The 24720-nt window shown below is 54.6% G+C and overlaps 6 protein-coding genes across 6 annotated transcripts; 4 read left to right on the forward strand and 2 right to left on the reverse strand.

Moving 5' to 3' along the window:
• Window positions 1-1360: 1360 nt before the first annotated feature.
• JN550_000054 (uncharacterized protein) lies at window positions 1361-2152 on the reverse strand (the record flags this gene model as incomplete). Its single annotated transcript, XM_049317103.1, has 2 exons — window positions 1361-1895; window positions 2109-2152. 2 exons carry the CDS (start codon window positions 2150-2152, stop codon window positions 1361-1363), a joined length of 579 nt encoding a protein of 192 aa, XP_049177343.1.
• Window positions 2153-2221: 69 nt separating this feature from the next.
• JN550_000055 (uncharacterized protein) lies at window positions 2222-2857 on the forward strand (the record flags this gene model as incomplete). The annotated part of the gene is made up of 1 exon (XM_049317214.1): window positions 2222-2857. One exon carries the CDS (start codon window positions 2222-2224, stop codon window positions 2855-2857), a length of 636 nt encoding a protein of 211 aa, XP_049177344.1.
• Window positions 2858-4430: 1573 nt separating this feature from the next.
• Window positions 4431-9003, reverse strand: JN550_000056 (uncharacterized protein; the record flags this gene model as incomplete). The annotated part of the gene is made up of 4 exons (XM_049317325.1): window positions 4431-6176; window positions 6231-8483; window positions 8538-8641; window positions 8709-9003. The coding sequence occupies 4 exons, from the start codon at window positions 9001-9003 to the stop codon at window positions 4431-4433; spliced, it is 4398 nt and encodes a 1465-aa protein (XP_049177345.1).
• Window positions 9004-9500: 497 nt separating this feature from the next.
• On the forward strand, window positions 9501-11465 carry JN550_000057 (uncharacterized protein; the record flags this gene model as incomplete). Its single annotated transcript, XM_049317435.1, has 1 exon — window positions 9501-11465. One exon carries the CDS (start codon window positions 9501-9503, stop codon window positions 11463-11465), a length of 1965 nt encoding a protein of 654 aa, XP_049177346.1.
• Window positions 11466-12049: 584 nt separating this feature from the next.
• JN550_000058 (uncharacterized protein) lies at window positions 12050-12847 on the forward strand (the record flags this gene model as incomplete). The annotated part of the gene is made up of 1 exon (XM_049317546.1): window positions 12050-12847. The coding sequence occupies one exon, from the start codon at window positions 12050-12052 to the stop codon at window positions 12845-12847; it is 798 nt and encodes a 265-aa protein (XP_049177347.1).
• A 982-nt stretch (window positions 12848-13829) lies between these two features.
• JN550_000059 (uncharacterized protein) lies at window positions 13830-19122 on the forward strand (the record flags this gene model as incomplete). Its single annotated transcript, XM_049317656.1, has 5 exons — window positions 13830-14144; window positions 14230-15036; window positions 15101-18227; window positions 18371-18439; window positions 18797-19122. 5 exons carry the CDS (start codon window positions 13830-13832, stop codon window positions 19120-19122), a joined length of 4644 nt encoding a protein of 1547 aa, XP_049177348.1.
• Window positions 19123-24720: the final 5598 nt, after the last annotated feature.

The raw sequence follows: 24720 nt of genomic DNA on the forward strand, positions 1-24720 counted from the left end.
GGGTCCTGTTTCGGCCCTCTCATCAGACCTGAGGATTGCGGGTCCGCCAATTTGGAGGTGGTGGCACTCTACTCTTGCGTATCTGGGTATCGATGACTTGTTGGTCTTACACAGTATGCCGGCCTTCTGATACCATCACGATCTAGGCAAGCTACGTGCCGCAAGTGAAGTATCCATAGAAGGCACGAGCATGCACTTGTCATCAATGGCTTATGTGGCTACTTGGGTCGGCGCCGGACCGAGAGAACTACCCCGCGGCCCTCCCCGGCCGCATCGTCGTGATAGAAATTGTGCTTGGTTCCAGTTGAGAGAGACACCGTCTGATGGTGCCGTGACTACTGGCTACCAAGACCCGTAGTTGCATACCAGACAGCTGGATATGGGTCAACCGTCTGACTTGTCGGTTTCGGCGCGTTCCCAAGGAGTAAGGTCGGCCACGAAATGGATACTGCCAAATCGGTGACTGGAAGCATTATTGAACTTTGACGTCATCCTGACGGATACCTCGCAGAAATCGCCAATTGCGCATAGATCGGGTCTCTGCAACCTGGTCCCGGACTCCGGGTCGATTCGAGGACGTATCCATTGCGTTCGCTTGTCTGCTCGGCGGCCTGGACCTGAACGCGTGGTGCTTATGCGCCGTGGTGCGCAGTTTACAACAGGCAGAACGCGTCGAAACCCTAAGCGGTCCAGACCATTTGATCAACACTTGCAATACCGAACGTGCCGGATTTGTGATCTTGAGACTTGACAGCTACCCAGTAAACCTAGGTAGCTGGCCAGGGCGTCGACACCCCAGTCAACGGCCCCCAGGCGTTTTTCCCAGTTTCACAAAAATAGCACCATTCAGAGGCGGCATCTGCGGGCTGGGGTCACGGTTCCTGGCATCAAACGATCAACACTGCCCTACCCGCCCTGCAAGATACATAAATGCCGGTTTGGGCCGGTGTATCAAGTTGGCAGCGATCTGACTCGGCAAAACAATGAACCCAAACTGCCCCGAACGGACAATGTGAGCGTGGTGGCTTGAAGGTCAGTAAGCGCTGGCCAAACAATAACAATAATAAGCAGCTGTGTTCTTCGGTGCTTACTGTAATCCGGCGCCTCTGGGCGCGGATTACTGTGTACAGCCTTGATATCCCAGGTCTTGGCTGGCGCTCTTGTGGGCTTGTGCTGCCCCAGATCCCTGGGTAGAGTAAACTTAAGGTTGTCTGGCTGTTGAGCAAATTTAATGCTCTCGACCTGCAATTCGCTGCAGGTACGCACCTACGAGAGAAAGCTGAGTTTCAAGCTATTCCCGTGGTTAATTGGGGCCCAAATATTTCCCGTTGAATATCAATTTGGGTACCTCGTCGCACACTCATGTTTGGGACTCCTTCTCACGAACTCTGTATTTAATTAAGGGACATAGCCCTTCCGGAAAACCAGCTGGAAGAAGTTCACACACGCAACTGTCAGCGGGCTTCCTACTGCCAAAGGTGTCTTGATAGCACTGGAGACCAGACGATCGTGATCGAGCCGCGTGGTTCAAGGAATCCCCATGCTCGCTGTTAAATGATTCTATCCTCACACCCTGCCCTAAATGGGCCGTCCGCAAGACATCGTGAGCGGTGACCAGCCTCCAAGCCGTGTCGGTCACGCCTGGTCTGGCGGCCGCCAAAAACTCACGAACTTGACCCACAGTGGAGATGTCGAAACCCAAGAGCCCCTCGATGACGTCGCCGGCCAGTTCCGCGGGTAGAGTGGCCTCAAGCTGTAGACAGCCGAGACCGAGATCCGAACTACAGCCCGCTAGGTTACCCTCGGGCCTTGCTGTGCCCTCGAGAACTTGTCGAGACATGGGATTGTCGAATTGTGCATTATGGATAGTTGTGCTAGTGCCGTGATCGCCGGTTCTGGAGATCCTGTTAGTAGTTTCAAGCCAACGTGACACTCTAGCTACAGTAGCAGGCACGCACTCGCCTGGAACGGGGGGTGCCAGCCGACCCCGCGAGGTCTTGGCGCAACGCTCCTGATTATAGCAGGATAGCTGTAGCGAAAGGAAAAGGGAGCTTCACAGTTGCTTGACAACTTCTAGAGCAAAGCAGAATATCAAACAAGAGTCTTACCTACCAGTTTCCCACCTGCGACTACCCTCATTGGCGACATACATATCCCAGCTTCAAGCCGTAACTTGACCTCGCCGCCGCTCCCCAGCCCGGTCAACCCCTCCCTGCACGCAATGGCCGATGCCTATCGCAAAGTAGGCCGTGGCGGCGCCGGCAACTTTTACTCCAAGCAGGATATCGAACAGGCCGCCAAGTCGACGTCCCCATCGGACCTCGAGGCCCAGAAGCCCGCTCCCCCGGCCGACGAGCCGCCCTCCGACCCGGCGCAACCCCCGGCCCCGGGACCCCCGTCCTCCAGCACCCCGGCCTACGCGCGCACCGGCCGCGGCGGCGCCGGGAACTACGTCGACTCCTCGACCGCCGCGGCGGCCTCGGCCGGCATCTCGTCGCAGGCGCAGGCGCGGCCCGCCACCGTCCACACGACGGGCAACCAGTCGTTCGCCCAGCCGACCACCGGCAGCGGCAACACCACCGGCGGCGGTCCCGTCTTCTCCACCAGCACGGAGCGGCCCCCCAGGACAGGTGGCGGCCTGACGGGCCGCGGGGGCGCGGGCAACTGGACCGCGGACGAGAGCCAGCGGGTCTTCGACGAGGAGCAGGACCGCAAGCGCCGCGAGGCCCTCGACGCCAAGGTCTTCGACGACGTGCGCGCCGGCCTGCAGGAGCCTGGGCGCGCGCACACGAGGGTGCACCCCCACCGAGGGGTGCCCGGGAAGGGGGCGGGACAGGGAGGATTCGAAGATATCTGAGAGTGCGGCGAGTAGCCCGGACCTTTGAGGCGTGCCGTTGGGCGGGAAAGGTGGGTAGTCGGATGATGAAAGAGATGGAATATAGGCGCAGGATCTCCTGCCTTATAGCTAGCAGCTGCCGCGCTCGGGCAATTTGGAAGGGGTGTAAGTTTTGCAAGAGGAGGAATGCTTGCAGGTCAGACAGTTGCTCTTCGCTTTTCCTATCACTGCGTATGGACTCTTGGGGCACAGCCTTGTGCTTAGCAACCAGGCTATAAGGAATGAATGAAACGTTGTACGAATATGTAGTAAATTAGATGGTATACGAGCGTGGCGTGAATAAACAAACAAACTTCGAGACTTGCTTGGGACGATCCCTGGACAGTTCTGCGCTGTGCTTGTGCGTTAGAATAGCACGCCTCTATATGGACACAGTATATGACGATCTTGAAGGCACAAGTACTTAGATGGTGCTGCCGACTTTATCACTCCCACACATTTCCAATACCCTTGTATGTAATTGAAGCAGCAGGGCCCGTACTAAAGTGATATCATCCAGAACTTCAAGGAGTATGTGGAAAGAAATGTGATTCGGTTGGCTACTATTCGATTAGCATTAACGAGGTTCTTTTACCTAAAGCATGGAACTCTCTCAATGCTATATTTCTAACGCAGGCACGTACACCATCACTGGCTCAGGTCCTGCAATGGTAAACACTTATACCGGAACAACTAGCAATCCCATCACGGCGGGGAGAGCTCGGTAGCGCCTATGGGTTGTTTGTTGGCAATATATACAGGCTATAAGAATGTGAATGCCCCCCCCTCTTTGATATTTTCCTACGAAGGTCAGGAAATCCTAAGAACGTCACTGATCCCGAAGAGTCCCTATTATCTGGAGGCTTTCCGCCTTGATCAAAGCTCCATCCGGGCCGTGCTGAGCAAGCGATGAGGCTGAGCGCCTAGTGACCCGGTTTCCGGCGCATCATAATGGAAATGATATGGCCCAGACGAGACACCTCGAGACATCGTTCCACGGCAGAGTTTAGGTCCTCCAAATGATGATTTGCTCGGTAGTTGTAAGCGTACCAGACTACGCCCGTTCAAGTGCCCCATTTGCTGTAACCGCTGATTGCTTACCTCCTGGTATGGGACGAGCTGGTTCCGAGGCAGACTATACTGTCCGAATGTCTGACAAAGGTGCTGCTGAGAAAATACAATAGAGCCCAACATTGTTCACATAGAAGGGTCATCGAATGCATCAAGGGATACTGGGTTTGGCATGAGTTCGACACCTCCAGACAAGAAACCCTGGCAACTCCATCATTTTAGGTACGGGAAGAGCATCGTCGCGACATACGAACACGACAATGGGAAGTTTCAGTGTGAATGCGTATAATTCATCATTATATCTCGATGCCATGCCAAACACCATACGCCAACCCAATATTACAGGTGCAATGAAGCCAATAATCCATCCATCCAGCGCTCAACGGATATCCAGCCATGATTCATACTCTCTGACCAAGACATGACATCCTTTGGTCCATCATCCATCCATCCATCCATCCATCCATCCAAGCTACTGCGCGGCTCATGAGGCAACAAAACCGAGCTTTCCAAACAAGGTGTCCATGGCGACCCATCTGCGTCCACACTTGTCTAGGTACTTCTCCACGCAGCTCTGAACGGTTCCGAACCTCGCCTGGTTGTGCACCGCGAGCGCAAGCATCATCTCCTTGTCCGCCTCGGGCAGCTTCTCCGCGCCGTCACCGGCACCTTCGCCGTTCTTCACCTTGGCCTTGGCCTTCTCCACGTCCCAGAGGCTCGCGAAGTACACCAGCTGGTTGTACACGTCCCTCTCGCCGAACTCGTACCGCATCCTGCCGAGGCAGCCAGAAGCCAGGCCCTTGGGTCCAAGACATCGGTGCCCGTAGACGCTCATCTGACGAGTGCGGGCACCACACGACGAGTCATCGCAGACCAGCCAGCCTTCGTAGTAGCGCGCTGTCTGCTTGCGGATGGCGGCCTCAACCTGCGCAACGATGCTGAGGTTAGGGATGACTGCAGAGCATGCAGCACAGCAGACACCCTGAGGTGTAATGTTCTTGCTGCCAAGCAGGCCCTCGAACGTGGATGAAGTGCGACATTTGCGGCAGCGCAGCTGGAGACGGGCACAATCACTAAAGCGGATAGAGTCGGGGATTTGCGACTCTAGAGGGTGGATCTCGAGGTCGTTGCTGTTTTGGCCGTGAGAAGAAGAGTTGTTGGCGTACCGTCGCACGTCAAGCCCGAGCTGCTCAGCTAGCTGCGACGTAGATGTGCCGGTGATATTTGCACACAGACGCTCCACAGGAGGGAATATCTGCTTGCCAATATACCATTCAACATCAACCTTGAGCCCCGAATCGTTCTTCATGACGTCCTGAGGGGTGTAGGCTCGCTTGGCTACGGGCTCAGATGTCGACTTGCTATCGCCCGTGACGACGTACGATATCACGTCGCCACGGCGGACGTTCTTGCCTCTGGCGATTTCTCGCAGGGCTACTTGCACCTGAGGCATCGAGTCGGCGTTGGGGTATTCCTTTGGCGCCTTGCCAAGCTGTGTGAAAATGATGTACTTCTGCACGGGAATCGTATGTTCGCGCATCTTGGCTGAAATCTCACGCAGATATTCGTGAATACGCTGGATGGAGACTTCTGTGTCGTCACCAGAGAGAATGTCGTTCAGAATACGCGATGAGATTTCCTTGGACAGGCCACAGTACTCTCGGCGCTTCATGTCCAGACCCTTGACTTCCATCTTCTCCTCCCATTTGCCACCGGGTACCTCGATCAGGTTAATGGCGGCGTACTTCTTCTTGGCTTGTAACAAGATGCGGCGGAAGATGTTGTCGATATCAATCTCAAGAAGTCGGTATCTCTCGTTAACGGCCTTCTTGAACTCCTGACCAACCTTGAGCGCATCCGCTACGGAGTTGACGTTGGCGTTGATCATCACAGAGTCGGTGTCACCGTAGATGACCTGGAGGGAATTGGACTCGGCCAAGTCCTTTGTGCTGCGCAGAATCTCTCGACCCTTGAAGGTTGTGAGAACTGCAAGAGGGCGAGCGTAGAATCGGGACTTGGTATAACCAAGACATCCGTACATGGAATTGGCAGTAAGTTTCAGGGCAAGCTGCTTGATATCCCAGGTTGCAAGCTGCTCAGGGGTGGCATTCTTATCCTTCATGTTGGACTTGACAGCTCTACGACGGCTGACCAATGTCGCAATGAGCTTTGGGAGAATGCCCTGCGTTTGATCGGTTGGCACCTCAGGAACAGCGTCGTCATCGTCAGACTAGAAGACCCGTTAGAAACCTTTTCCACTGACAATCACTAGCGGCCAACTTACCATTCCAGCTCGATCAACGGTCGTGAAGCAAATATTGTACTCCTGGATGATGGACGGATATAGGGAGTTGAAGTCCATGACGAGGACAAACTTGTCATAAAGACCCTTCTCCGGCTCAAAAACTAGACCTCCCTTGTACTTGTCCTTCTTTTTGGTGTCACTGGCCTCTTCCTCATTCTCATCGTCGGCCTTGACTTTGCCCCTGAAGACTTGCTTGTCCGGAACGATATACTTGTTGCGGTGGAACTCGTGCAGCAAAATGTATTCGTTTCGCTCAGCACGAGTACCAGTCAGGGTTCGTGCCCAGGAGTTGCCCGCCAAATTGGTGAGCACCTTGGTCAAAGGAAGTATCTGGGTTCTTAGGGCAAGAGCCGCAATATAGTGTGTGTCAGCCTCCATGTGTGTGATGTAGTCCATCAGACCGGTCTTCTCCGTTGCCCATGTCTTGAGAGCCGCCTCATTGTCAACGTCTCTTCGTTTTTCTCCACCGAGGTAGAGACTGCACATCTCCGTCAAACTCCAAGATTGACACTTGAACATGACGGATTTTCCTGCATCATTGGCGAGATCACACAACAGACGGCCGGCGATGATCTGGCGCTCGGCGAAGACGTTTCCGCCAACCTTGCCTATGGATTGCGGCCATACACTTCTTCGCAACCGTCCGAGACGAGACCACTGCGGAGTTTTTCTTTCGTGCAACCGGTTGAGCAAGATGCTGTAGTCAACACCCTCGAGCTGGTGCCCCATTATGACATCAGGATCTACAACGTCAACTTGAGCCAAGAAGAAAGAGAGAATCTCGGCCTCTTGTTTCATGAGCTTGATCAAGCCCTTCTTTCGCTCCTTGGCCAGCTTCTCGAAACCAAGCGGGAACGATGCACCATTTGGTCTGATCAGAGTGAATGTTCGACAAGGCAGTTTCTCAGCCGGCGTAGTGTCGCTTAGGAGGACATTTTCGTAGATACGGGCGCTGATCGAGAGGATTTCTTGTTTGTTGTCCTTGGCGTTGAACGTGGTGCGCATCGCCACACTCATCATGGTCAATGGGGGAGCATCTAGGTTATCTGACTCGCTCATGGACGAGACCATGTTGGGATGTTCAACCAATACTTCCAACTTGGCGTGCGACGCATTCTTGATGGCGCCAAAGTCGGCGTCCTTGATCTTCAGCCAGCAGGGACCCTTGATGTCCTTCCACAGAACAAACTGCTCAAACAAGGCGGTGTTGGTGCCGAAGATGTGGGAGAAGGTCTCACCAGTGGTCTCTGGTGCAATCTGAGGCTTGTTGTAGGGATAGAAGAGTTTGAGGTACTGGCCCTCCTTGGGTATGTCGGGCAATTCAAAAGCATACTTTCTGGTGCACGCCTTGATCTTGTGCATGCCAACGTTCATCTTGGTCATGATCTCGTCCACCTCGGAATAGACATCCATCATCTCGACCTCGTCATCTGTAATAACGCCGCCCCGCTTGCGATGTTGGCGTGGCAGGAAGTACAGTTTCCGAAGGATGTTGTCGACTTTGACGAAACAGCTTACGTACGACTTTGTCTTCTTGTTCAAGACTTTGCCGAACAGACACAGACTACCGTTCGCCTCGGTGTAATCGGTCCAGAAGAAGTTGAGGCTGCCATCCTCCTCGATCGCGTCCTTGTAGTCCATCTTGCCGATGGATCGAGTCTCAGTAGCAGGGGAGCTCACGACATTGAGTTTGCTGGTTAGGTCGTTCCATGACGATGCGTCGACAGAAGTCTCTGGCGCCTTCGCCGGGGAACTGTTGGCCGGAGAAGGATATGGGTCTGGCTTCACTAGCTTCTTGATCGGCCTCGAGGCAGACATGTTGACACTGGCGGCATTGATGGTGCCGGCGTGGGCGACCTCCATGATATCGTCATCCTCGTCTTCTACAGGCTCGGTCTTAACTTGAATCTTGCGTTCAAAGGCCTTTGCGGTCGGCGATGAAGGTGCGGGTTCCGGATCGCTCATGGGGACGTCTGCCGAAGGGGGCAGGGGCAGGTCGTCGTCCATTGGCGCCATGAAGTCGTCGCCGTCGAAGGCATCGGGTGACGGCAAGGAAGGCTCTGTTATCTTTGCTTTCTTGCTGGCTGGCTGGCGGACTGGGGACAGGACGCGGGCTTTCCTCCTTTCCGGGGTGATCTTCTTCTGAGCGCGCGATACGGGGGCAGGGATGTTGGCGTCGACCTCGCCGAGGAGGTCAGCCAGAAACTGGTCGTCGGCCTCGGTCTTGACAGCCTGTGTAGGATCTGTTAGCTAGGCACTTGTCTTGCCGCGGAGTACAGGCGGTACCTTTGGCTTCGGCTGTGGGGCGGTGCGGCCTTTCATGAAGTACTCGCTGATGTCGCGGTCATTCGCGTCTTTCTTGGCCTTGTCTTCCTCGCGCTTGCGCTTGTCTGCTCGTGGTCAGTAGGGCAATGATCAGAGAGGCTGAAGAAGAGGTCTCTGCTCTGGCGGACGTACCTGTCTTGCGGTCGTGGCCACCAAGGACGCGTTCGTCCTCGCTGTCGCTGCCATAGTGGTGAACGCGGTCCCAGTCCTCGCGGCCGTCGTCGGCATAGCCCTCGCCATTGTCGTCGACGACGAAATCGTCCTGGTTCAGACGATCACGGACGATCTTCTTGTACTGATTCTCGTCGACCTCCTCGTAGAGGTCCTGCTCCTGCTCGACCTCGTAGGCATCGAAGGCTTTCTTGCCCGAGGCCTTGAGGGCCTTGAGCTCGGCGAGCTTGGCGCGTCTGCTGGCAACCTTGGACATGGCGGGCGTCTTTTGGATATTCAGTTCCAAGTGAAGAGGCAGATATCACCAGGAACCGACCATGGCCTGTCGGGCAGAAGTAGTCCAATCTGATCAATTGGTGTAAAGTGTGATGTTGTCGGGTGTCAGTCAACGGGTGACGAGGGGAGCTAGCTCTTTCAATTTAGCAACGAGGCGGGAGGGAAGACGCGGGCGCGGGCGCGGGCGCGGACGCGTGTTGGACGCGCTGGGGACCCGCGAACCCCTGTCGCTCCTCTAACCACAACCTGGAACCTAATTGACACCGACTTCCAGTGGGCCCGGGATCTGCTACAGGTGGTACCTAGGTTGTGGCCGGGCGGGGCCAGTGCCAACGTTGTCAGTGGCCACACCCGATAAGCCAGCCCGATAGCGCGACAGCTCCTGATTAGGAGGGAAAAAAAGTCGTCCCAGCACCTTTGCGATCTGGTGCTTTACAACAAGGAATCCGCAGTCATTCTTGCACTGCTCCCAACATCATGCTCACCTGCCGCGCCTGTACACGGCGGGCTCTGGCCTCCCTCCTGGAGGCTGCTTTGCCTGCAGAACCCCGAGCGACGTCGCTGCGCCCGCCTGTCTCGTGGACGTCTTCGCCTGCTCCAGCGAGGACATATGCCACGACTGCCACGACTGCCACGACTGCTGCCCCCGCGAATGAATCCAGCTTTCGAGACCTAGACCTCAAAGATGGCCGGCCCAAAGTCCCTGGCAAGAAGCCGAAGCGCACAGTCTCCAAGTCCACAGAGTGGGCCGTAAATAAGCAGCTCGAGTACATCGACGATCCCTATCACATTGCGAAAGAGGTCGAGAGGACACTGGCCCGGGATCGCCTGGAAGAGGCCACCCTCCTCGTCCACAAGGCGAGCAAGACTGCTCAGGTCCCTGTCAGTTGGAACCATCTTATCGACTACCAGATGCGGAAACACCGCCTGCATGCCGCCATCAAGCTCTACAACGACATGAAGAAGCGCGGCCAGTTGCCCACCGCCCAGACATACACCGTTATATTCCGGGGCTGCGCCGCCTCTCCCCATTCCAAGCTCGCCGTCAGCGAGGCGCAACGCATCTACAACAACATGATCGCCAGCGAGCGCATCACTCCGAATGTTGTCCACATGAATGCTGTACTGCACGTCTGCGCCCGAGCTCAAGACTTTGACACCATGTTTACAGTGCTCAAGACGGCCGACAACAAGCTGCGCAGTCCGAACAACCTCACATTCACCACCGTACTCAACGCTCTGCGTGCCAGCGTCAGCGGTTCCAAGGACCGGGACGCCACCGAGAAAGATGTGGCACAGGCCAAGACCCAGACCGTACAGCGAGCCAAGACGATATGGGACGATGTCATGGCCAAGTGGCGCTCCGCCAGCATGTTCGTGGATGAAGAGCTCGTATGCGCCATGGGCAGAATCCTTTTGCTGGGAAGTTACCACGATAACAACGACATCTTCTCCCTGATCGAGCAGACCATGAATATCCCAAAAGAGCCAGAGCAGCTTAGCAGTCTGGCGTGGAAAGGAGTCAAGGACGACAGCCCATCCGCGCCTCCCCCCGAGGGCGATAGCACGCCATCCACGAAGGCTGTCTCTCGAATTGACGCGAGGCCTTCCGGCAGTTCCAAAGCATTCGCGCGACCCGGCAAAAACTCGCTTTCACTGGTTATGACTGCCATCCACAACACTGGGAAGGCTAATTTGGCACGCCGCTACTGGATCATCTTCACCAAGAACCATGGTGTCGTCCCCGATGCAGAGAACTGGCGTGCCTTGTTTCGAGCCCTCTGCCGCGGCAAGAGTAGTACCAAGGCTGTTGAGTACCTGTCCGAGGTACCCAAGCAGATGACAACCCCGAGTATCTTTCAGTATGCCATGACTACTTGCCTGCGAGACAACCTCAACAGGTCCGCTTTCAACAACGCCACAGGCATACTCGAGATCATGCTGACCTCGCTTCGTATCCCGGACCTATACGTCTTGCGCACCTACCTGCGCGTTGCTTATGCCAACAAGCGCTTCTTCGAGGAGACCGCCCAAAAGGACCCTGAAAAGGCCAAGTTGATGTGGGGACGTCAGATGTGCACCGCTCTCGAGAATCTGTGGGAGCCTTACCAGATCGTCGCCAAGCAGTTCTCCCTCCGCAAACTAGATTCTCTCGCGGATAGAAATGTCGTGGACGACGCAGACCGCGTGGCCTGGGAAAAAGAAAAGGCACAGATCGCGGACCTGGCCGCTCTGGCGAGGAAGATGATCGCAGCGCACGATCGCATCATATTTGACAACATGGCCCCTGTTGATGTCGCCAAGAGGATCGCTCCTAGGAGGAACCTCTTGAATCGGTTTGTGGTGAGATACTTTGAAGATCGGGCGAAGTTTGAGCCGTCCTTCAATCGCAAGACCGAGGAGGACAGTATGGCGTTGGAGACGGAATCATTTTCATCATAGCATAAAGTGGATCAGCGGGCGTCACGCCCGTGTATATTATTGTAACTGACAAACGGTATATACACCTGTACAAATACGTATCTATCCCTTCTCCCCACATTGACGCGGGACAGAGATGAAGTCGAAAATATATTCTTCTCAGATTCAACCTCAGATGTACTCATTCGCTTAAGTGTTTATTCAGCGGATATCAAACCCTTTGAGACCTTGCTAAAGATGATGACAAGCATCGCTATATTGATTTGTGGTATGACGCGCCCGCATAAAACAGACACATCAAGCCGGGGCGGCGGGGTCACAGCAGAAATACGAAATACGGACGTTCTTCAGCCTCACTCACCGAGACTGCTGCACGTGGATGAAATCGGGCGCCCAGAGATAGTTTGCAATCCACCAAATCGCACGTATAAGAGCTCAGGGCTACCCGCGGCGAGTCCTCGAAGCCCATTTCAATCTGTAGCTACATCTGTCTCTTTACTGAAGGGTTGACGGAGTTGATGTTTTGGAAAATATAATAATTTGACGCCTTGAAGATTTCGAGTACTGACCTGTACACAACTTCTCCTCTCTCAGCGCTGGGCACCATGGAAGCAGCGAAATACTCAGCGTCCAGCAAATTTGCAACCCTGTCTCTGAGCAAGTCCGACCGCATCCGTTTCCTCGCATTCCCGGAGCCCATCTGCCGCCAGGCCGAGCCGGTGCTCCGGCGTGCCTGGCCCCCGGGGATCAAGGCCGAAGGCCTGTACGCCGGGTCCTACGAGTACCAGCTGAAGGGTCGGCCGTGGGGAATGATGGGCAAGTCCGAGGCGATCGGCTCGCGGGTGCTGCTGCGCGACATCCTGGCCTTCCTGTACGGCCGCGGCTGGGTCCTGGCCACGGCCATCAACCTCAGCGAGAAGATCGGGTCCAAGGACACGCTGCTGTTCCGGGACGCAGCGGCCGGACGGGGGACGGACCACCCGCCGGCGCTGCCCGCGGTGGACTGGCTGGTCGTGCAGTTCTACCACTCCAAGACGATCTATTTGCACGGGGTCGGCGCCGATGGCGACGCGGCCGAGCAGCAGCCTATGCTAAAGGCGTTCCGCGAGATGCTGGCGAGCACGGGCTACCTGGACAAGGGCGGGTGGAGTCACGATGCGTACGAGTTCGTCCTCCAGGGCCGGCCCTGGCGGTGCCACGGCGAGAAGTCCATGAAGGCGCGCGAGCTCCTGCTGGGCATCATGGGGGTGCTAGACGGGCACGGGTGGGAGCCGTACGGCACCATCCGGCAGAGGACCGACTCGGACGATTGGAGGCATTGCGACTCGTGGTATCTGATCCGGAAGACGGGGAAAGGCTGCGAGGGTTTGATTGGTGATCACACTGTCGGTGAGGGCGCATAGGCACTTACATTGATTTCTAAGGCACAATCCTGGGCGGCGGGGAGGCTTGGTCTTGGCGGCTCTATACTACCTAGTATACATGACTAATAACGTTGTTTGAACTGGAGCACAGGTCCCTAACTAACGCAGCCGACATCAGCCAGTCGCCAGTCTCCGACGGCTTGGGGAATTCGTCGCATTGTACTGTGTACAGTAGTTGCACTTCTTCCCGAGCACTTGGTAGCTTCTGGCGGAACAGGAGCAGACGGAGAAGATTTCAAACAGCGTGCGATAGAGTTCAACGTGTCTCTCCCTGTGACGGTGTGAAACCTGGCGGTCTTGATTGGCCGCTGGATAAGTTGAACAGAGGGCTGCAGCCGATGCATTGGCGCTGCAGATGCGCGCGATAAGGTAAGCCGAACCCTGCAACCAAAGGTGGGGTTACGGGATCACCCAAACAGCTCTCCTGTCCCTATGCTAGGTAAGCTGTGCTGTGGAAAGTTCCAGTGTCTCCCCCTCTGTTGCGTATGTCCCTGGGTGCCTGCGCGCAGGTCCACGAGTGTTACCCGTTCTGCCGTTCCAAGAGGATCGATGAGGGTCTGCGTCTTGGTCAACCCCGAGGGATTCCATGGACTGGTCATTGAAATTGCTGGAATTGGCCAGTGACGTGTTAGTTCGCGCAGTGCTGACAAAGGATCCTCGGGGCCTTCGGCGATAAGTGGCTAACTACTCCGTAGGTGCTAGTTAGTGAGCATAGTAGTGGAAGCGGTACGGCAAGGGTGCGGCTGCAGGCCGACGCGAGCTTCCCTCACCCAAAACACTTCCCCCAGAGAAAAAAAACCCCCCAAGGACGACATCATCAACAGTAGGATCGCCTCTGTCCGCGTCGCTGTCACAAAATTCCGCCACAAACCCTCCCGATCGCGCAATCTTCCTTCTCCCGCACGAACCCCCCTATTATGAGCCGCGTGGTCGTCCGTCCCTGCAGCAGCTAACTCTGGTCATGCGATTCAGTGACCATTCGCAGCAGGTCCTACACTCGACCGGCTCCTTCACCGGATACCGGCCGCAACACCACCAGCTCGGCCACGGCTACCTGAGCGCCTCGGAGCGCTTCGTCCAGCCGCTATGCGGTAACGAGGAGGGCTGGGGCCCGCTGAGCCCCTTCCGCTACGACTTTACGCCCTGCTTCATCGACGTCTGGGTCTCGCTGGTCGCCGCCTTCGGCATCGTCTGCGGAGCTCTGGCGCTCTGGTATGTCCTGAGGAAGTCCAAGGCTGCCGACGTGCCCAAGGACTGGCACTTCTGGACCAAGCAAGTGAGTCGTCTTCCCCCCTCCGACAACGACCCGGCACTGCCAGAGTAGAAGAATTACCGGGTTCTGACAGCCTTTGTCCGCTTAGACACTTCTGGTTGCCGTTATCGCCGATATCGTCGCCCAGCTCGTTATTCAGATCATCAACCTCCCCGGCATTTGGTACGGCGATTTTCGAGTCCTGACTACCTTCTTGACTTTCCTCTCTCTCGGTGTCGTTTTCGCGATCCAATGGGTCGAGCATGCCCGGTCCCGAAACGCCAATGGCGTTGTGTTGTTCTACTGGCTGTTTCTGCTGCTGGCATACGCCGTCAAGCTCCGATCCCTGGTCTCTCAGCAGATTTACATTACCAATCTCCCATACTTCGTAACCTACACTGTTGGCTTCGGGTTGTCGGTGGCCGAATTCCTCTTTGAGTGGCTATGGCCAAAGCGAGCCAGTGCATACGAAGCATTGGTGGATGACGAGGGGATCGAGTGTCCCGCCGAGTACGCGACCATCTTTTCCCGGCTTGCTTTCTCATGGATGACCCCCATGATGAGATATGGTTACAAAGAGTATCTCACCGAGGAAGACCTATGGGGCCTTGGACCAAACGACAAGTCATCCACGACTGGCGAACAATTCGACAAGGCATGGAAGTACGAGCTGAAGCACCGGAAACACCCATCCTTATGGATTGCTCTTTTCAGGTCCTACGGTGGCCCTTACCTCGTCGCCACTGTCTTCAAGGTGTTCAACGACCTGTCGGCCTTTGCCCAGCCTCAGTTGCTGCGTTTTCTCATCTCGTTCGTCGATTCTTACCGGGAGGGGAATGAGCCCCAGCCCGTGATAAAGGGTGCTTCCATTGCAATTGCCATGTTTCTTGTTGCCTGTCTACAGACGAGCATGATTGTGAGTGCATCATGAACCCAAAATTATAGAGACTGGAATCTGGACCTTGGCTAACGCAGTGCAGCATCAATACTTTCAGCTTGCATTCGTTACTGGCATGCGGATCAAGGCTGGACTGACCTCAGCGATCTACAAGAAGGCCTTGAAGCTCTCAAACGAGGGTAGATCTTCCAAGACGACTGGCGATATTGTCAACTACATGGCCGTCGATGCTCAGCGCCTTCAGGACTTGACTCAGTTCGCCCAGCAAGTATGGTCTGCCCCGTTTCAGATCATCATCTGCATGGTTTCTCTGTACCAGTTGGTCGGATGGTCTATGCTCGCGGGCATCGGTGTCATGATCATCATGATTCCAATCAATGGGTTCATTGCCAGATTTATGAAGCGTCTGCAAAAGCAGCAGATGAAGAACAAGGATGCTCGCAGCCGCCTGATTGCCGAGATCATCAACAACATGAAGAGCATCAAGTTGTATGCGTGGGGCACTGCCTTCATGAACAAGCTTAATCACGTTAGAAATGACCAGGAGCTCCACAACCTTCGGAAGATTGGAGCTGGTCAGGCAGTTGCCAACTTTACTTGGTCTACGACGCCGTTCTTGGTGTCCTGCTCAACCTTCGCTGTCTTTGTTTGGACTCGTGATGTCCCGTTGACCACGGACATCGTCTTCCCTGCGCTCACCTTATTCAACTTGCTCACGTTCCCTCTGGCAGTCCTTCCCATGGTCATTACGTCAATAATCGAGGCGTCGGTGGCTGTAGGTCGACTGACAGAGTATCTCACGGCCGAGGAAATCCAGCCTGACGCCATTGAAATTGGCCCGGCAGCTGAGGAACGTGGGGAGGAGACGGTCGTCATCCAGGATGGCAACTTCTCTTGGAACCGTCATGAGTCAAAGAGCGTCCTCAGGGATATCCACTTCGTTGCGCACAAAGGAGAATTGACCTGTGTTGTTGGCAGGGTAGGGTCCGGAAAGTCATCCCTCCTACAGAGCGTTCTGGGTGACCTATGGAAAGAGAAGGGTGAGGTGAGAGTCAAGGGCAACGTAGCCTATGTGGCTCAGCAACCATGGATCATGAATGCTACGGTCAAAGAGAACATCATCTTTGGTCACAGATATGATTCCAACTTCTACGAAAAGACCGTCAAAGCCTGCGCTCTCCTCGACGACTTCGTCCAACTTCCTGACGGAGATGAGACAGTCGTGGGAGAACGAGGTATCTCGCTGAGCGGAGGCCAAAAAGCACGTGTCGCGCTTGCTCGAGGCGTTTACGCACGCGCTGATATCTATCTGTTGGATGACGTTCTATCCGCAGTCGACTCTCACGTCGGCCGACATATCATCGACAATGTCTTGGGCTCTAAGGGGCTTTTAAGCTCTAAGTGCCGTATCTTGGCCACCAATGCGATCTCAGTTCTGACTTCTGCAGACTACATCTATCAATTAAGGGATGGAGAAATTGTCGAGAAGGGTACATTCCCGCAGTTGATCGCCATGAAGGGAGGTATTTCGGATCTCATCAAATCAACCGGCCAAGATTCAGGCCCAGCGTCGGAAGATGCCAGTCCTGAAGGGTCTTCAAGCGAGGCTTCCTCGACATACATCGAGCCAGATGCAGCCAGGGACAAGGAAGAAATCGAGGAAGCCCAAGAAAATGTACCTGAACTGGCTCCCATCAAGACTGGTGCATCGTCAAGCATGCAGAAGCGAAGCGGTAGTATGTCAACTCTTCGACGCGCGAGTGCAGCCAGTTTCAAAGGCCCGCGCGGTAAGCTCTCTGATGAGGAGGATCCCAGCAGCAAGACGAGGCAGGCCAAGGAGCACTCTGAGCAAGGCAAGGTCAAATGGGATGTCTACCTTGAGTACGCCAAAACGAGCAATCTCTTTGCAGTCATTATCTACCTGGGCACCTTGATTGCAGCACAGACCGCGCAAATTGCTGGCGGCTTCTGGTTGAAAGATTGGGCGGAGAGAAACGACGCAGCTGGCGGTAACCCTGAGGTCGGGAAGTACCTTGGCATCTACTTTGCCATCGGAGTTGGCTCGTCTGCCCTGACTGTAATTCAGACCCTCATCCTTTGGATCTTCTGCTCTATCGAAGCCTCCAGGAAACTGCACGAGAGAATGGCAACGGCTATCTTCAGATCGCCAATGTCTTTCTTTGACACTACCCCTGCTGGCCGAATCCTGAACCGGTTTTCTAGCGACATCTACCGCTTGGATGAGGTTCTCGCGCGCACCTTCAACATGCTCTTCGTTAATCTCGCGCGCTCGGGCTTCACTCTAGCCGTCATCTCTGTTACTACGCCCGCTTTCGTAGCGCTGATCTTTCCTCTGGGTGCGGTGTACTACTGGGTCCAGCGATACTACTTGAGAACATCACGAGAACTCAAGCGATTGGACAGTGTCAGTCGCAGTCCCATCTATGCCCACTTCCAAGAGTCACTTGGAGGAATCAGCACCATCCGGGCATACCGACAGACAGACAGGTTTGAGCTTGAGAACGAGTGGCGAGTCGACTCCAACCTGCGTGCTTACTATCCGTCAATTAGCGCGAACAGATGGTTGGCTATTCGCTTGGAATTTATCGGGGCCATCATCATTCTTGCAGCTGCGGGATTCGCAGTCATCTCCGTGAGCAACTACAGCGGCATCACCGGCGGCTCGGTCGGCTTGGCCATGTCGTATGCTCTTCAGATTACCACGTCGCTCAATTGGATTGTGCGTCAGACCGTGGAGGTGGAGACCAATATTGTGTCTGTAGAACGTGTTCTTGAATATGCACGCCTCCCGAGTGAAGCTCCTGAGATTATTCACCGACACCGACCGCCTGTGGCATGGCCTGCAAATGGCGCTGTCCAGTTCCACAACTACAGCACACGTTACCGAGCTGGCCTGGACCTGGTGTTGAAGAACATTAATTTGGACATCAAGTCGCATGAGAAAATCGGTGTGGTGGGACGGACTGGTGCAGGAAAGTCGTCATTGACACTTTCGCTCTTCCGTCTCATCGAGCCGGATACAGGCAATATCAGCATCGACGATCTGAACACGTCGACAATCGGCTTGCTGGATCTCCGAAGGCGGCTTGCCATCATTCCACAAGACGCGGCTCTTTTCGAGGGTACTGTTCGGGACAACCTGGACCCTGGCCACGTACACGACGACACGGAGTTATGGAGCGTTCTAGGTACGTGGGTTACACAATGCTGACAGACCCAAAAATTACCCGCAGGACGGGAAGAGCACATGCTCTCGCTTAGCTGATTGTCAAAGCCCATTCGCATTTTGCCGTCTCACTAGTTCTAATAGCTAACGCATTTCTACACGCAGAACACGCTCGACTCAAGGACCATGTGGCCACCATGGACGGAGGACTGGAGGCTAAAATAAACGAAGGAGGTGAGTCTTGAATTTTGATATGCTGCGCTTGTCGTCGGCTTGTCTGTCACAACTCCATTTCCCATCGTATTCTCGGGTATCTGCATGCTTGTTCGTGGTTGCATGGGCTGCAAGTGACACCAATACTGGCTATCTTGGCCATTTACCTCCGGTGGCTGATCTGCTTGTGTCTGCAATCTTCGCCGAGACCCTGCATGATCTTCGCCGCATGCACCTACATCGTGAAGATGGCAGCGCACATCCTCCCAACCGATTTTCTACATCAACACCAAACCACATTGTTGCCCCCCATCCTCTACCCAATTGCCGCAGCCCAGCGCATATGCATGTTGAGCCTAATCTGATCCTCAATCACAGGTTCGAACCTATCACAGGGCCAGCGCCAGCTTATATCCTTGGCTCGTGCCATGCTCACGCCGTCCAACATCTTGGTCCTGGATGAGGCAACCGCAGCCGTAGACGTCGAGACGGACGCCGCACTGCAGACCACGCTGCGCAGCCCGCTATTCGCTCACCGTACCATAATCACCGTGGCTCACCGCATCAACACGATCCTGGACTCGGACCGTGTCGTGGTCCTCGACAAGGGTGAGGTCGTGGAATTCGACACCCCTCAGGAGTTGATCAAGCGCAAGGGCATTTTCTACGGCTTGGTCAAGCAGTCTGGTCTTGATACGGAATAGATTGCTCCTCCCGAGCTGGAACAGATGTCAACAACGGTGTGAGGCACCAAATGTACTCCGAGGAATTGTAGCCTCCATGCCTAGGTAGATAGCTGCGGCACTGTGGAAGAGGGAAGGAAAATAGACACAATAGAATAACACGCCTGAATGTGCATATTAACTATACACCCCGATGAGACTGAAAAGCATGGCGACGATGCATTGCTAAGTACACAGGTTGGCATACTCAGTTATTGACCAGTATACAGGTAGGTCTGCGCCGAGTCGCGAAAACACCTTTGTAGAAGGTTTTCTGCTATACCCGTGGTCCAGCACTCATTTCCAAGAGATGACTGAGCTGCGGCAGTCCACTCTAAACCTGATCGTGTGCCAAGCTATTCCTACCAATCCCTAAAGTGTATGCATGCCCTCCAGCGAGGCAATGGCAGCCTCGCTGCAGACAGGGGTATGCGGCATGTCAGCCCGTCGTCTGAAAGTACAGACGTGTGCCGTGTTTCCTCCAAATCACCAGATGGCTTCCGCCGGCTCAAGACGGCATTCCTACCCTCCTCATAGACATGTTGCGTCCCATCCGTCAATGGATGCCTTCTCTTATCTACAAGGGATGGCTGGGCCCAGCCAGGTAGCAGTCTGTGCCGCCCGGACTTGGCCGACTATGCTGGGACCGAATATAAGCTCACGTGTGAGAATGCCGTGATGTGGGTGGTGTCGTGATATGCACCAAAATAGCAGCAACGGCACCGAGCACCGCAGAGCAAGCATCCTCCGCATGTCATTATCTGCATCTAAATTGCTAACTGATACTGATGTAGCTTTGTGTGTAAGTATGAAACGGCGCACAGCCGAGGCGGCTTCAATGATGACGGCATCCCTTCCTTCACCAAGAAACGTAATCGTCCTCCAAATGGGCAGATGGCGGAGGAGCCAGGTGTCGCGCAACGTCGATGGCCACTTGGCCATTCTCAACAAGTGCGCTCCAGACGAATGAATAACCCTGGGACTCTGGATAGGCCATCATTTTCCTGCTCCGTGTGCTCCTTTGGATTTGCTGAGATTATGGGTAAGATGCAGAGTGTCACATAGTCTAGACCCTTTACCTCCTGGTGCCGTTCGGTCTGTGACTGCAACGGTAATGCAACGTCATCAGGCGCCAGGACTTGTTTCCTGGCAAGACGGCGTCAGTATCACTCGCCGCCCGGGGGGAAATTGCAATCACATCACAACACAGCCGATGGCGGATGTCCGGGTTCCGCTTCATGTCAACATTGTGTGTGTGTGTGTGTGGTGGGCAGGGCGGGCAGGTCTGGTGCAACGTGAGACAACGAGGAGCTAGCTCGAAATAGGGGATCATGCGGGTTGTTTTCCCTACGACACGCCAAAGGGGGCCGAGCAAGAGCGCCAGAATGCTTGTGTGTCGTTGTTGCGTTACTCAGCTTCCATCGAATGTCCCCTCCTTCTGGCTGCCGGCTAGATACATCTGCGTGCGGCATGCGCCAAACGGGAGGGTGGGTGAGGAGGAAAAGGGTGTATATGTTCCAGCGTTGTAATGGAGGGGCGCCACCCATGTAGGGTAACACATTGCGGGGACGAATCAGCATCGACTGCTGTTCCGCGTGGGTTTTGCGAGGCATAAATAGTTGCACCGCGGAGCAAGATGCGCGAGGAAGGAGATGTCGGCCATGTAGGATTGTGTCGAGCGGCAGTTGTTTGTTGTACTTGCCCCTTGGGTATATCCGGGTATATCACCGTGTTCCAATGGACTGTGGTCCAAGTAAGCTTTGATTCACCAGGAAACTTTGAATAGTACCACGCATTATTGGGCCTAGGAGGCATAGCTCGCCCTTGGTTGGACGATCTGATTACTAACGTCCGTCGGTGCTCTTTTCTTCGGAAAACATGGCAAGGACACAGGTTGCTATGATAGGCTCTTTGGTGTTCAGCTCCAGGCCAACGACCTTGATACTCCCTGACGCCACGGTCGTACTAACTAAAACGTCGGAGTGCGTCGCGGAGTGTGGGCTAAGACATAGATTATGCATAGAAGATCGAAAAGGGACTGGGCTGTCAGCACTTGAGTCCCTTCTGCATATGTTTGTGTTACCTGACTTCTGCCAGGAGGGGTTTAGATGGCAAAAGGACGAAACTTATTCATTTCGCTCAACGTCGAAACGGGGCTAAGACAGCCGTATGGACGGAGCTTGGGAATATAACAAGACTTAATGGGACGGGATCGGCATCCTAAATCATGGCGCCGTCGCGGAAACTGTGCAAGAAAGAGCACGTCGTGACGAGACGCCTTGCCAGGAGGGGCTTTCCCTGTAACTATTGAGGACTGGCTAGGGCAGGGAGCTTGTTGATGATACCGAGCAGGGTATTTCAACCGTTCGCGTTGCGCTTGGGCTGGGTGGCTTGGTGCTGAACACACACTCGCGCAGATCATCGGCCTTCAATGTTACCCCAGAAGCTCCAAAACGGGAATAACACAGGGCGCCCCCAATGCAATGTTGAAGGCATGGCTAGTCGAAGCCGGCCCGGTTCGCGACTCGGAGAACGTACCGAAGAGCTTCAATAGCGGACTTGATCTGCTTCGAAACCTGCAGTAGCCGGAAACCGTCTACACTTGCCATGCCATGCCAAGGCAAAGACGCGGGTTGCGAAAAGCGGCAGCTACCCCGGGCTGAGATCTTAGTACTGTGTATGGTACACGTTCACGGGACCAGAGCTCGGCCAAAAGTCCCTTGATCGAGTTGGCTGGCTGTGAGCAATACCGTATCACGGTTCGAGCGACGGCAGCGCTTGTTCTGTTATCTTGGCCCTTGCATCTGGCTCTGCCAGATCCATGGCATGCATATGTCAACGCAAGGTCGTGCGTGAGAAAGTCGGCTTCGCTGGCAAGGGTTGCGTGCGGCGCAGTTGCCGAAAGGCAAATACACGTTTCGAAATGACAACGTGACACTGGCCATCCGCCATGTGGATCGCCGCCTGCGAACTGGAGGATACCATACGGCCCACGGTAGCTTGGGCTTTCAGCCCTCTCTGTCGGTCGCATCCTGCTGTGACGTCCAGAAATAGAGTTGGTTAGGGGGTGTCAGCCGCGCAAGCAAGTACCTGACCCGGGAAGTTGGGTCGCCCGCAATGGACCGAGCGACTCCGTCCAACTTGGTGTAAGTCCAGTGCTGGCAAACATTGCTCTCTGCCTCGCTGGCCCGGCATGGGCACTGCCTAGCTCTGCAGTAGTTGCAAGCCTGTCCTGAGCGCAGCCAAAATGCTGCCTGCGAGTCACCCAACAGGACTTCCACCGCTGTCGCCGGAACGGCCGGAATTGCTTGCCTTGACGGGCCCACGTCTCTGCATGCTGCTATCACCAAGTTAATTATTGAACGGGGCAAGCCTGGCCAGACACAGAGCGTGGAAACGGGCCCGACGGGGAACTTTGGCGACGTCAAAAGTTCGTGATCCCTAATTCTGAATGTGGTTAGTGGGGACAACCAAGAAACCCAACAGTCTGGGTCTGGTAGGAGCTGCCGCTGAAACTCGCCCAAATAGGTACGAAAGCCTCTCGTGCATGTTTAATCGCCCAGAGTCCTGGGTTTCCACGCAGTACCAGTTCGTGAACCCTGGAACCTCATTAGTAACCCGAGGTCACTGGCCGCCAAGACAAACCAGCGACGATGTCAGTACTTAGCGCAGCTTGTAGCAACGGACAGTCTGTTGTGCCAGCGTTCAGAGTATATTTAAAAATTCGAGTCGAGCCAACTCGAATTGTTCCATCACCAGTCCAGAATTTTTGCCTAGCGAGGACTGATCTTCTCCGTAGAGATCAATAATTCGATAGATTACACAGGTAGTATCACCAAGAGGCAATGGGCAATACGATACTCTCCATCTCTCCACTCTGTAAGGTCCGTCAGAACGAAATCGAGGGCAAGGTGGGCCTACGCTTGGCTCCTGTGTGTCAACATCCGCTGAGGCAACCAGAGTCGTCAATACCCAGGTTCTCCGTGATACCAGGCACTACGCAAACCACCTTTTATGCTGTGTAGCAAACAAGCCATGAACGTGGATGGCTTCCTCACGTCACGACCGCTGCCACTCGGATCCAAAGACTTGATGCGGGTCAGAGCACACTGTTAGGCAGCTATGAGAGGAGAGATCAAGATGGGAATCTTTTTGGGGGGACGGAGTCGACAACCGGTACGCAAACAGTTTAAATGAGATGCAGTGTCTTCTTCTTTCGGTTGTCCGGTATTGGCAGAACATTGTTAGAAAGCCGATGGATTATCGACAACTTCTGAATCAGCAGCAACTGTGCAAAGACCTGCTGGTTCATCCCAATCTCTCGAAACCCGGACGACGATGAGGCTAGTTCTGTCTCAATCAGGACGGAATTTCGTGCCTGTTACAGAGACCACCGCCTTGTCCCCCGGACGGAGAAATTGAACATGATGATACTAGGGCCTGCCTTTCAAAGTGGGCAGCCTGGCATATATAAAGATTCAGCTTAAGGCCCGCGGTGTGACGGCGTGATTTGTAACGAGGTGTGAGTGTGATGGGAGTGGTCTGACAAGGTCTCTAGCCTGTCATCGCAAATAACGATGTGCTCCGCAATGGTGAAGTGAACCAGAGACGAGCGCAAGTTGGAACCGTGCTAAGGCGGTATCCGCGTGGGGGAACCGTAGCGGCATTCATCATGACATCCGTGCTTCCGGAGCAGCTTCATGACTGCAAGGGCCCCTGAAACGGTAGTGACAAAGGCATCAAGCTAATGTAGAGGGCTGGTTCAGGCTCTCATAAGCCATTGGCCAGCCAGCCTTCACGGGTCTGAATAGGGCCCAGCATCAGTGGTGATAACCCCTGAACCCAGAGGCGGTTGAGACGGCTCTGCTTGAAATTTGCTAACTTCAGAAGTGTTGGTAGGAGAACCTAACGACATCTGTGAGTGAATACTGGCCTCAATCACAAGTGCACTCACCAATTCAAACGTATGAATATTCCCGCGTCACAAATTACTTACCTTCGAAACAAACATTCAAGAGTAGATAAAATGTATCGATGTCATGCCACTTCCATGCAACCGTATCGCGTGCTGGATCTGCGATGGCGGGTTGCCATATTACAATGTCACACGCAAGCCTATCTATGACCCCCACCCAAGCAAAGATACAGGCTTTCGGCCCCCAGCTCGTCAGGCGTCGAAAGGATACGCAGACTGGTATTTGATATCGTTGCCGTGTGAGTGTTTCCTTGATGCAGTTCAAGTGACTTCGGCAGTGTCGAGCGGATCATGGTTCGGATTCGAGTTAAGCACGCGGTGGCAAGCATGCTCTCCCGTAGCATGATACAGGATTACACAAATACTCGACAGCTCCACTTGCCGGCGCAGTCAAGGTGCAACAACCCCTCGGGACTTTTATGAGACTTGTATCGCTACACGAACCGTCGGCCATGCCATGCTTCGCGATATCTCAACGTTACTGAGCAGCAGGAGATGTCGCTATAGCAGCCAAACTCCTTAGACGGTAGGCTGGTGACAAGTCAGCGAACTCCATCACGATCGCAACCGATGTCGCACTCATAACTGGGTAGCCATGCGTGTAC

The sequence above is a fragment of the Neoarthrinium moseri genome (genome assembly GCF_022829205.1).
Source record: "Neoarthrinium moseri strain CBS 164.80 chromosome Unknown scaffold1_Wmoseri_CBS_16480, whole genome shotgun sequence".
Lineage (NCBI taxonomy): Eukaryota > Fungi > Ascomycota > Sordariomycetes > Amphisphaeriales > Apiosporaceae > Neoarthrinium > Neoarthrinium moseri.